The sequence below is a fragment of the Haliotis rufescens genome, unplaced genomic scaffold (genome assembly GCF_023055435.1).
Source record: "Haliotis rufescens isolate VD_foot unplaced genomic scaffold, xgHalRufe1.0.p SCAF_14, whole genome shotgun sequence".
NCBI classification, from domain to species: domain Eukaryota; kingdom Metazoa; phylum Mollusca; class Gastropoda; order Lepetellida; family Haliotidae; genus Haliotis; species Haliotis rufescens.
In genome coordinates this window covers 26,801,642-26,815,489 of record NW_025963824.1, presented here as the reverse complement: position 1 = coordinate 26,815,489, position 13,848 = coordinate 26,801,642, and the positions used below count along the sequence as shown (strand labels likewise).

The window sequence follows — 13,848 nt, the reverse complement described above, 5'->3', positions numbered from 1 at the left end:
ATTAAAATATCCAAAAGACTTTTGTCTCTTTCTTGTTAATTCCATATCAATACAACCTCGCTATAAGGCAACACACCTTCATTATAAGGTGTCTTGTCTCTCTAATTGATCCCATTGAAACTAATTAATTTTTTTTTCTCTGCAGGATTAATTAACCATGATAATAAATCAATACCTTCAACTTAAACTGAGTTCTACAACACCGTGCAACACACTCGATGTAACCAGTGACGCTCGTTTGCACGCAGTGGATAAAACATCCTCACTTTGATTTCATACGGATGAGAATTCAGGAAGTGATTTCTACCGCTTGAGGACTATCAGACACACCTAGCTTCAATCAATTTTCTGTCCATATTAAGAAATAATAGAACAGGTTTCTTGGTAAAAACATGATAGAAACTAACAGTTTTAGCCCACTGGTCCTTATAATAACATATCGCAAAACCCTTAAAAAGGACAGATTTCTACTAGTCCTTATGATACCTCAACTATTGGGCAGTTTGGCAAAGACTACAGGACCAGTGCCAATTTCTAACACTGCCTTAACTATTGGGCAGCTTGGCAGGACTATAGGACTAGTGCCAATTTCTTACGCTGATGATATTTGTTACCTATGGTTACGCGACTTTGTGACGCGCACCAGAGGAAGTTACTTTTTAGGAGTGTAACGATATATCGAACTATCGACTGCACTATATCGATAGGAATGTAAAACCGCTAATAGTATTTTTGATAGTATGCATAATAATTGACATTTTCTATATTCGCAATTAGTTATAAATATAACAAACAATGGTAAGAAAGTTTTTTGACAGTCTAATTTCAAACCTGCAGTTTCTTGATCAGCAAGGATGACACCTTAGTTACATTGAGAAGCGCCAGGGAGGACAATGGTCAAACTTGACATTGTCGACAATACTTTATTGATTTCTATAACATTGATGACTTAATTACTCAAGCCTGTAAGCTGGGTTACTACCTTCACAAAACTACCACGGTAGTTGACAACAATCGCAACACTATTTCAATAGTGCTGGCTACTATTGCCAAACAATCGCAATAGTGAAAATAGCCCTACTAGTCTAGAGTTCGAGATAATCTAAAACCCAACAAGACAGTCGTGGTGTCAACTTTAGGGCATGGTGCTCCTTCCTGTTGCTAAAAGTTGACAGAAGAGTTCAAAAAGGGGAAGAGAGGGCCTCAAACATATGCCAAGACAAGGAAGACCTTCAGCTATTGTCACTAAAGACATTTTTTTTTTTTATAAAATACAGACCCGTGAAGATCCGGGGTAGAATAGGTCTTCAGCAACCCATGCTTGTCGAAAAGCCGACCATGCTTGACGGATCACAGACTTGGTTGAAACATGTCTTCGATCCCAATTGCCTGGATCAATGCTCATGATATCAATCACTGGATTTTCTGGTGCAGACTCGATTATTTACAGAATGTCGTCATATAGCTGAAATATTGCTGAGTGCGACGTAAAACAACAAACCAACCAACATGATAAAATACATGAATGTTATAGGGCTGGGACGAGTCCAGGAACCCACCACCCTATTACCAGACCCAACCCGGGTACCCGGTGTAGATATTTAGAGATAGGTACAATCTGTCCGATTTGGAAAAGTTTGACCGTAGCCCTGGCAAAATGTAATAAGATACACATGTAAAACGATCTGGTCATGCATACACTGAAGTTTACTGCATGAAGTTTTATCTTTATTCAAACATATAAAAGTCAGAAGGAATGGGTGCATTGTCAGAAAGAAATGGGACCATTAGTGACTTATAGTGTAACCAAAGAGTTTTAATTGTGTCATTACACAAAGATCACGTGACTAACCATGGGTCTGAATAGTCCTGTGGGTATGCGAGTCCTACTCAGGACCCACCCGACCCGAGTTACCCATCGCAGCCCGAGTATGTCATAATCCGATAATTATGGATTATTGACGACTCACAAGTCACATAGAGAATACAGAAGACATCTCTTAGAGGGAGCTGAGAACATCCTGAGGAATGAACTGGGCATGACAAAGGTCTAAGCACACTTGGGTCAAAGACTTCGGACTCCTGACCTATTCTCCCCCGCATCTTCACGTTTTTCTGTGAATTTCCCTGATGGAGATTCCAGAAGTGGTCCCCAGCTTGTCGCATGAGGATTTTTAATGGATCGGGTGGGGTGGGCCTGACTATCGAATCAATTTGGTCATCTCTTCAGCGATAGAAACTAACATTTTTAGTCCACTAGTCCTCACAATGATACCATACAGCAAAACCCTCAAAAAGGCAAATTTCTACAAGTCCTTATCATACCTTAACTATTAAGCAGCTTGGCAAGGACTAGTGACAATTTCTATCGCTGCTGCTTACAAGAAGCATAGGTTGCTGGGGATCTCTGTTCTTACCAGGAATCCACTCCGGGTTTCCATTGTTATGGGCTACAGATTTGAGATCTTCTTGCCTCTGTGTTTGTTTCTTGTTTAATTCTGCACTCAGCAATATTCCTGCTATGTGAAGGAAGCCTGTAAATAATGGAGTCTGGCCCAAACAATCCAGTGATTGATATCATGACAAATCACAGACCCAATCCATTAAGTCGCCTCTACCAGCAGAGGTTGATAGAGACCAATTCTAACCCGGAATCACAGAGGGTCTTCCTTTCCTATGCATCGACTGTTGGAACATTATCATCAAGAGAAATATAAAAACAAGTAACCATGGTAACTTGTCATTTAAAAAAACAAATTAAATTCAAGCCATAGTCTCAATTTGAATAAAGAACTAAAAAGAATTTTTCAATATGATCTTGTTTTTACACCATTTTTCTCTGTTGCTATCATGAAATATGACATACAGAATGCTACTTCATGACATATGATATATATTAATGCTACTTCATGACATGATATACATTAATGCTACTTCATGACATATGATATATATTAATGCTACTTCATGACATATGATATACATTAATGCTACTTCATGACATATGATATACATTAATGCTACTTCATGACATATGATATACATTAATGCTACTTCATGACATATGATATATATTAATGCTACTTCATGACATATGATATACATTAATGCTACTTCATGACATGATATACATTTATGCTACTTCATGACATATGATATACATTTATGCTACTTCATGACATATGATATACACTAATGCTACTTCATGACATATGATATACATTTATGCTACTTCATGACATATGATATACATTAATGCTACTTCATGACATATGATATACATTAATGCTACTTCATGACATATGATATACACTAATGCTACTTCATGACATATGATATACAGTTATGCTACTTCATGACATATGATATACATTAATGCTACTTCATGACATATGATATACATTAATGCTACTTCATGACACATGATGCTGCTCACGTGGAAATAATCATTAACTTTAAACTGGGATTTAACCTTGTACTCACAGCGAGACAGAGTGTGAGTGAGTGTGTTTAGTCCGGACTAAAGCTGGTTTCATATTCCTAGCCCACTGAGATACCATGCCACAGTTTAACATGAATTCCCCACTTAGACACACCATACGCTGAGCCGAACAGTCCTTGTTTTAGCCCCTTAATGCCAAGTGCCAGGCAGGGTAACAACAAGTGCCATCTTCTAAAGTCTTTTGCTATGACGCATCTGTGGACCTTCCGCTCTCCAGGCGGACGCTCTACCACTAGACCACGGAGGCGCCATTCAGCGTATTAATATATATGCTGCCGTATTGGGTGAGAGCTTGCTTGTACTAGTCTGAACTAATACCAATTTTATAGGGCTTTCACACAGTGATACCATGCCACAGTTTAACATAAATACCCCACTCAGTATACTGACTCCAAGTACCTTGTGCCCCTTAATGTAGAGTGCCAGTCAGGGCAACAACAAGTACCTTGTGCCCCTAATGTAGAGTGCCAGTCAGGGCAACAACAAGTACCTTGTGTCCCTTAATGTAGAGTGCCAGTCAGGGCAACAACAAGTACCTTGTGTCCCTTAATGTAGAGTGCCAGTCAGGGCAACAACAAGTACCTTGTGCCCCTTAATGTAGAGTGCCAGTCAGGGCAACAACAAGTACCTTGTGTCCCTTAATGTAGAGTGCCGGTCAGGGCAACAACAAGCACCATGACATGAACCACTAACTTTCCGCTCTATGGGCAGACACTCTACCACTAGACGTCCCGTATATTAGCAGTGGGACGACACACGAGATGGGACGACACACGAGATGGGACAATAATGTTCACATTTCTTCATGACTATGAATGCATTCCTTCTGACTTAAATGTCTGAACAAAGATAAAACTTCAGTCAACTTCATATGCATGACCACATTGTTGTATACGTGTATCTAAATGCATTTTGCCAGGGCTACTGTCAAACTATTCCCAATCGGATATTGTGTACCTATCTCTTGACACCAGCAGCGGGTAGGGTCGGGTAATATGGGTGTGGGTACCCAGCACTAAAACACTTGTGGGAAACTAACAACTGTTTTTTTATTTAATCTGGAATCCTTATTTAACATTTGATCATGATGAAAAAAAGAATACATATTGTCACGTAATCGATTAAGGAAGAGATTGGATTGTACATTTTCAAAATATTTCATGATTTGCAGCCAATCAGAGATGTAGAAGTGTGCTGTAAATCCTACAGCGCACATTGGCCGACTTTTCTGTAGCCCCAGTAGTGAGAATGTCACTGACATATGTGTACCACACGAGTGAGTTGGGTTGAACGTCGCTTTGAACGTTCATCCAGTTATATCACGGCGTGTCAGCTTGATGTGGTAGGAAAGCCCGAAGTGTTGCAGGTCTCAGGTGTTTACCACTTTGGTGAAACCCACGGGCATGAGTATGGTGCTGACAAACCTAGAAACATAATTGGAGCGAACCAGGATTTGAACCCACGATATTCCAATGGGTATTCCGAGGCATAACAGGTCTCCAGTACCCTATGCTTGTCTCTTAATGGGTATTCCGAGGCATAACAGGTCCCCAGTACCCTATGCTTGTCTCTTAATGGGGATTCCCAGGCATAACATGTCTCCAGCACCCTATGCTTGTCTCTTAATGTGGTTTCCCAGGCATAACAGGTCTCCAGTACCCTCTCTTTTTCTATTAATGGGGATTTCCAGGCACAACAGGTACCCAGTACCCTATGCTTGTCTCTTAATGGGGATTCCCAGGCATAACAGGTCTCCAGTACCCTATGCTTGTCTCTTAATCGGGATTTCCAGGCACAACAGGTATCCAGTACCCTATGCTTGTCTCTTAATGGGGATTCCCAGGCATAACAGGTCTCCAGTACCCTATGCTTATCTCTTAATGGGGATTCCCAGGCATAACAGGTACCCAGTACCCTATGCTTGTCTATTAATGGGGATTTCCAGGCACAATGGGGATTCCCAGGCATAACAGGTCTCCAGTACCCTATGCTTGTCCCATAATCGGGATTTCCAGGCACAACGGGTACCCAGTAACCTATGCTTGTCTCTTAATGGAAATTCCCAGGCCTAACAGGTACCCAGTATGTATTGCTTGTCTCCTAAGTGGTTCAGTTACTTTATACTAAATGTCCCCCTGTCAATCTGCAGCACTGAGTGGCGTAACAATACTGCATACAGTATAGACACATAAGACAAATTACCTTACGGGTTATATACATGTAAGTGTAAACATTTTAAGAATAACAGTAACTGTTCAACAACCAGCTTACACAGAGTCTCTAGGATTTACCGGTTGGTTATAAATAGTATCACATTCATATTGCCCTCTAGTCTACATGTTTCTGCCCTATAATATCCCACCTTCAGTGTCTGAAATTTAAAAAGGGTAATGATTCACTTGCATAAAAAAAGAACTTGTGAAGTAAAAGTCCTCTATCAGGATATGAATCGTACATCATCCATGGTTTCAGAAACTGCATTCCTACATCTCTTTGTTGCAGTCACAAGTGTTCAAAATATTCCATTACAAGCACACCTAGATTTAGTAAGGGCACATACACTACACAAACATGGCAGGTGTGTTTACTATGACAGGCTATTTAAAACCCCATTATCAGAGATCTACACCTTACAATAAATAAGAGTACAGCTTTAAACCGGACATCACTTTCCCATGGTTTTTTTCTTATAAGCATGGCAAGTAATTGTAATAATTTTTCGAATTACTTCCATCTTTCAAACTTATCTTTAAAAAAAATACCAGTAGATTTGATATATCATCTTCGATTATAATTCTGAATGATTATGATCCACAATTGTTTAATTCTCAAACAATTTAAATGTTTCGCACGGTACATCAAAAAGAGCTGTTGATGAAAAACTGCAACCCCAGCTGTCTATTTCAAATGTTGTAATAATATCACAAAATTTAAATACCAGTTTCTGTAATGAAATATGAATCAATGTGCCATATGCTTGGATTACATATCCTACTCATTAATAACAGAAACATACTTCAAATTTTGTCAAAAATATCTGCAGTATTAAGCAATATATTTATAGAAGTGACAAGTTTCCAGACCTATAACACAATTCCTCATTTGTTGAAACAGACTATAGGGCTTATCTGGTCACGTGACTGCTGCCTCATTGCTTGTGGTATCTCCACTATCTGACGACCACATGTTTAATCTCCACAAACGTAGATAGACAGATCACCTAGTAGAAACCTGTACTCGCAACAAATATATGACTAAATGTACAGCAACCCTTACATGTCATAAGAAATCTGCCTAACCGATATGAACACAATCCATCCTCCCCCTTGAATGAATTTGGTATCGCCCAGTGAGGTTGAAATCAAAGTTCAAACCCCCACTTCTATCTATGTAAATAAAGCGAGGTGAGAGATTATGTAGCTGTATAGGGGTGCTGTGAAGAGCTGGAAAGTTACGGACACAACTGCGGTTTATGTTGAAGACTGATTCAATACATAAGCGTCAGAATAAATGTCATATTTGAGCCGTTCATTTTGCCGTTTGTTGCGAATTGGGGGTGTGTCAAAAATACTACAACCACTGCCGAGCTAAAGACACAAGTTCCTCGTTTTGAGGCAAATAAATCCGATTGATTCTCAATATGGACCAGCATGTATGAAATCTGCAAACAGTGGTCATTCTTCGAGATATACGCAATATTGTCATCGTAAAAGCACTGCTCTGTTGTCGTCAAAATGCAATGCAAACTGGCCGGTGGCTCGAAATATCGCATGCATTTTAGCGCCATTTTCCCCAACACGTAGGCAGACTAAACGACAACTTGTTGACTTTCTAAAGTTGCAAATATCTAGGCGATCGCTTAAAGAACTTACCTTTCATATTAGTTGACATTCTTTTAACTCAGCATTCGTAAATTTTTCTTGAATCTCCCCGTACTAAAGGAATATTTAGAGTCAAAACACCAACATCAGGTTGAAGATAAAAATAACTCGCACTACTTGTTAGCTGGGAGACCGCTTCACTCCAACAGCGAAAAGTACATACGCTTATCTTTTGTTTCGGGGATGACAACGCTTAAAAACATGAAACGACATCGGACATAATCAATACGTGGTACATGAGATATTCTTTTCATACACAGTAGCTGATTAAAGTGTTGTCGTGAAGAAAATACCACGCACTATATTAGGTCAAATATGCGTAAGAACACAGGGTTGCCCGACCTACTTTTAAGGTCTTACTCGCTAGGGGGCGCGATCAGCGAGGTTTCCCCTAGCATGGTGAGGCATTTAATTTTTTACGAAGTTGAAAAAAAATATGTAAACCCGATCTCCCAACGGCTGCAGTTGCATTCTTGTTTCTTCAGCTAGGACATTGATATTTGAGACATCAGCATGTGCTATGTATTTGGACATATCTTATGCATGTCGCGTTGAGGCCTAACGGTAAACCTTACAAACAGGATTTTGAAGCCATTATAAGATGCATATAAAACGAAAAACGGTGGCAAGCATTGTAAAATTAGATCTATAGGATGTGATATTGAGACTATTGATATTTCCTGCGCAGTGTCATTTTCAAATATTTGCTCTCTCTCTCTCTCTCTCTCTCTCTCTCTCTCTCTCTCTCTCTCTCTCTCTCTCGTCATAAGAAAACACTGAGAATGTAATGTATTGGGAATATTTAATTTTCAAGCGATAATATTTAAAATACTCGTCTTCACATAACCCGAACTTTTCATCGAGTCGTACAATACGCTATAAGAGGGGTTTTTTTCTTGGTTCGAAAAGTTGTACCAGCAGTGCACAGGATGTATTCATATCCGCGAAGTATCGGTATTAAAGATAGCCAGCAGGTTTGTCAGAAAGAATAACAAGATAAGATATTCACACATTCTCGAAACTAACCATGTTGCCCAGTTGCACAGTTTGACTAGCTGTGACAGCCGGCTGCGTCGTCGCAACTGCTACAAATAAGCGCAGCAGAGATCGCGACTGTTTACCTCATATATTTTATTAATAATGTGTGTCCTATTTTCATTACAGTCAATGAATTCACAACTGTTTATAACTACTAGTAAACATAATGCAACTAGGTATGATTCATGATAAATGTTTAACTAAATTAAGCGAAATGGGTTTTCAAAACTAGAGAGTGGTAGAAAATGTGTATATGCTTAACACTGCGCCTTTTTAATATTTTCTACGACATAGCTTGTTTATTTATGAATATCCTGTGTACAAAAAACGTGTGACTAAAATGATTTTCACATTTGAAAGCTAGTCCCCTTACATATTGTAAATCACACCTTCAAATATCGCAATATTAATAACGCAATTTATGCCATGCATGGTATCACATCTTATGTTATTAATAATATTTATATCACTGAATGATGAATACACGCCACGTGCAACATGCCATGAATCATATTTGTCTACGGAATATCCCTCACCTGTTCTTGACTGGAATTCCCCTGCCTCTGAGAAAATATTGGCAGGCGTGGCGATTTCATTCATCGGTTAACTGGGTTACGTAATGACACAACAGTAAATAAATCCCATGTAGCACGCTGCGCATCTCAGGGTGCCTAAACCAGTCAACTCGTCCCGCATCACACATAGGCGTCGATCTCGTAAACAAATCATTTCATGTGACTGAGTATCCCAGGAAACACACAAACTGACCCAAAAATAGTTAGAGAGAGAATTCCCCGTCGATGACCCCAAAATGAGCTAGCTTGTTCCACTGACCCAAAGACACGACTCAAGCTGACCTCGCGTTTATTGATGTCAATGACAGCCTTTGATGTTTGCCGGCAGTGCGGGGGAGGGGGCGTGGTTACGTCATTGTCTACTGAGTGTTATTGGTACATATATGGACAGAAGGAAGTGTAGATGTTTAAGTCTGAGGACTTGACTCGTCGTCTTGGGGTTGGTGTACCTAGCATCGATTGGACTCGCAGTTAGATGCCGTGTTATCATCTATATCGTGTATTGACACGCTTTCGTTGCTTTCGGTTTCTGAGTAGCTACAGTGAGCACCGGTTTATCTGGAAACTCGCCAGCCTGGCGAAGAAAATGACTTTTGGAACATATATGCAAAGGGTTAACGCTCCATACAAGTTTTGTTAAACGGGACACTTGTTAATCTGGACATTTTGCCTGAAGTGGTGCTATTCGGATTGACGAGGTTTAAAAGTAGCAGTACATTACCCGTCATATGTACAGTGTATCGCAGAGACTGTAATATCAACTAGTTTGTTTAGCATTTTTTATTTTTTATGACCTATACATTCATTCATTAAAATAAACAAATAAAACATTATTGTCCTATAGGGACACCCTGTTAATCAAGAAAGACACGTATTGAGTGAGTGAGATGTTTTTTTTTTACCGTTTTCAGCAATATTCCAAAAATATTACCACGGGGACGCCAGAAATTGGCTTTAGACATTTACCTATGGGGAATCAATCCCGATCTTTCGGCGTGACGAACGGGCCCTTTAACCACTGGGCAACCCCACCTCATGAAGTATTAAGTGAGTATTGCTTTTGGCAATATTCCTGCAATATCAGGGCGTGGGACATCACTGGGCTTCACACACTTGGGCATCGATCCCGGGCCTTAGACGTGACGAGCAAACACTTTAACTACTAGGCTACCCCACGACGAGATGAGACCCGTGAAGATTCCGGGGTAGAATAGGTCTTCAGCAACCCATGCTTGCCGTAAAAGGGTGACTATGCTTGTCGTAAAAGGCGACTATATAACGGGATCGGGTGGTCAGGCTCGCTGACTTGGTTGATGCATGTCATCGATCCCAACTTCTTGGATCGATGCTCATGATGTCAATCACTGGATTGTCTGGTCCAGACTCGATTATTTACAGACCGCCGTCATATAGATGGAATATTGCTGAGTGCGGCGTTAAACAACAAATAAACAAACAAACACACATGACGAAATGATATGGTCGCATAGAAACGGCTGTGGTCAGCTGACTGAATATAATACCATTACAGTGCATTCTCTGGGCAGTTAATATTGAATCCCGCTGCAGCCATCTTCGATCTTGGCGAGAAGTTGTGTCGTTTTATCTATTACTGCTGCGGAGCCAGCCCAACACTCCCTGCACATTCACAGCTCAATTAATCTGCGCTCATTAATCATTGATCGTAATTAGTGCATGCGAACACGTACTTAAGTTACGGGATGGCTGAAAAATAAATGATGAATGGTAATATTCGTCTGGAGACTGTGTTAGATTATTTTGTCACATTTCTTCTATTTCCCTGTATGTTCAAATAAAATGATCGATAATCACACAGCCATTGATGCGTAAAACGATGGCGGCCACCGCTTAATATGACACCAACTCCCACGCTGTTTCATTACTGTTATGGTCGACTCAAATTTGTGGATGTGTCGAATTCCCGGTCATCTCGAACCAAAAATATTAGTTACAGCTTTCCCTGATAAGTCGAATTCAACTGTTTTCAGTTCGAGACAAGGGAGTTCGACTTTACAAGGGGCCAGTTAAGCTCCATTTTTTTTATATGTTGCATTCATATATTATATTTTATTAAAACGTCATCTATATTTATATCTTCATCTATTCGTTGGGTAGCCCAGTGTTGAAATTATTCGATCGTCACGTCGGAAGCCCGGGTTCGATTCTCACACTGGTACAATGTTTGATACCCATTTCTGGTGTTCCCCGTCGTGATGTTGCTGGAATATTGCTAAAAGCGGCGTAAAACCATACTCACTCACTCTTCATCCGTTCATGCATTCTCTTCACATGTCACTACCTATATGCATTGGGACAGTGTTATAATTTACGGACTTTAGATTGAAGATGTTTTCTATAAAATAATATCTGTATTTTTGAATAACATTCAGTGAATGTCCCAGAGCATGAACCGATCTGAAAACCCTGATATAATTATCTTCTCTACATGTTTGCATACAGTCGTGAAATATATGTAAAATGGTTTTCATCAGCTTTCCATCCATTCTTCTATGCAGATATTAATATCAATACAGTACACTACGGTTATAACGAACACGCTTATAACGAACTGACGGATATAACGAACTTACTTTTTTGGTCCCGACTATTTGCTGTAGTTATGCTGTATATATGCTTATAACGAACTACGGTTATAACGAACAAATATTAGTAGTCCCTTTGAGTTCGTTATAACCGTACTTTACTGTATTTTCATTCAATATATTACATGAAACGCTCTTGTAATTTATTTTATCGCCCAATTAGTAAATATATTTATTTTTATCATCACATTCATTTATCAAAATATATTATTTCCAAGTTTCCAAATCTCATGGTTTGAGAAAAAGGGTAAACTGCACGATGTTCCCTTGGCGTGTAAACTGTATCGCACATTGTCTGTCTGTGAACTCATCAGCAATGGCGCTTAAAACTTACATTTTTTCGTTCATACATGTTATTCATAGACCTGTAAATAACATATGTCTGCAAGGTAATTGTTCAAATTCGTTCATATGAGCGTACAGGGATCACTTCTGCATGCAGCAAAACTTTACCGCGAGCGACCATGTGCAGTTGTCAATTTCTTAAGACAACAATGGCGTTGGCATGCTGGTAGGCACTCATGAATGATTGACAGCGACGTCCATCTTGTAATGACAGATCGGGCAAGCTCCATGCACGTCTAATCGGCCAGCTTTCTAAAATGCGATGTTGGTGGCGATCTATAAATAGATTTCCCATTATTCACATTTTGTTGGTGACAGAACATCCGCAGGCTGTGGAAATATACAATGCAAAATAAATGTGATAAGCAAACGGAAGCGTGACGCAAAATACATCACTCTCATGAAGCGTGCAACACATTCGAGGGGAGACAACTGCTGTAGGGTTATAGCAGTAAATATATATTATTCATGGTCCGTTACACTTGAGCGAAGCTGATTGCGCAGCGTACTTATGCGTGGAGAGAAAGACCAATACCCGATCCCCTGACGCATTTCATTCGAGAAAAGATTAATTAAGATTTGAATGAATTGTGAGGGTTTTCGATGGGGACATACTACCTTTTATGCTCAGTGTGTAATGGATGTCATTGAAATCAAGTTACCAATTTTATTTTTTTTTGGGGGGGGGGGGTTGAGGATTGTGGTGGTAATATGATGCAACCCTTTAGACTGGGATACTTTCCCGAACACAGCATCGGCATATCTGCCAATATTGCGTCTCGAACCATAAAGGATTTGCGGTGAATGTTTTTCGATGGCACCCCCCCCCCCCCCCCCCCCCCCCCCCTATTATGTATATCCTGAGGTGAAGTGAGGTGAGGTGAGGTAAAATAAGGTTTAACGTCACGTTCAGGATTGTTGCACATATGTAATAAAGTCATTGTTATCAATAAATTTTTGTCTACTTTATACAGAGTGTGTACTAGTCCGAACTTTTGCCGATATTGTAATGCAAAAGCACTGAGATACCATGCCGCAGTTTAACACAGATACCCCACTCAGACACAGTAGACTGACTCAGAGGTGACCAGTCCTTGTTTTAGCCCACTGAGATACCATGCCGCAGTTTAACACAGATACCCCTCTCAGACACAGTATACTGACTCCCAGCTGACCAGTCACTGTGTTAGCCATTTAATGCCGATCGCCAGGCAAGGTAATAACAAGTGTCATATTGGAACGTATTTTGGGACGCTATGGCGTGGACAGGGGATCGAACCCGGACCTTCCTCTATCTGGGCAGACGCGCTATTCACTAGGCAGCGGAGGCGATCTTTACACATCCTTATAAAAATACTATGCCTTCGGGTTTTTATTCATTTCTAAGCACAAACATGCAAATAAGTTAACTGAGAATTATATATAGTAATGTCTTATAAACAAACCGTCTTAAACCAAAAACATAGCTATGTTCTTTAAATCAATATGCCGTGAAACAGAACGCCCTTCCACTGTTCTGTATATTGATTTTTTGTATCTCCTCTCATTCAAAAAATATGCTGAGATATTAATGTTTTCTGTCTCAAATAGTTGTGAATACTATATAGCATCTTTGGACAAAAAACCCTTATTATTTCCGATCCTTGGTGGGTCAGCTTCATACCCAGCTGAGCAGAGTTGCGTTCCTTGGGTACGCCAAAACCATAGGATGGAGGGTTCGAATCCCGGTTCGCCCCGATTGTGTTTCTAGGTTTGTCAGCACCATACCCGTGATCCCGTATTTCACCAAAGTGGTAAAGATCTGAGACCCGCATCACTACTTCCAAAGAGTACGTCAATACGAGACCCGTGAAGATCCGGGGTAGAATAGGTCTTCAGCAACC

The 13,848-nt window shown here is 40.0% G+C and overlaps 1 protein-coding gene across 3 annotated transcripts in view; it reads right to left on the bottom strand.

Annotated features, from left to right (window-relative positions):
• The window catches only part of LOC124131270 (probable nuclear hormone receptor HR3), a 56,258-nt gene extending 48,744 nt beyond the window's left edge, over window positions 1-7,514 (bottom strand). For all 3 annotated transcript variants that reach the window (XM_048395214.1, XM_048395215.1, XM_048395216.1), the window contains exon 1: window positions 7,375-7,514. In XM_048395214.1, coding sequence (XP_048251171.1) covers window positions 7,375-7,393 — 19 coding nt within the window. In that variant the 5' untranslated portion in view covers window positions 7,394-7,514. The remainder of the gene's footprint in view (window positions 1-7,374) is intronic.
• Between the last annotated feature and the right edge of the window lie 6,334 nt (window positions 7,515-13,848).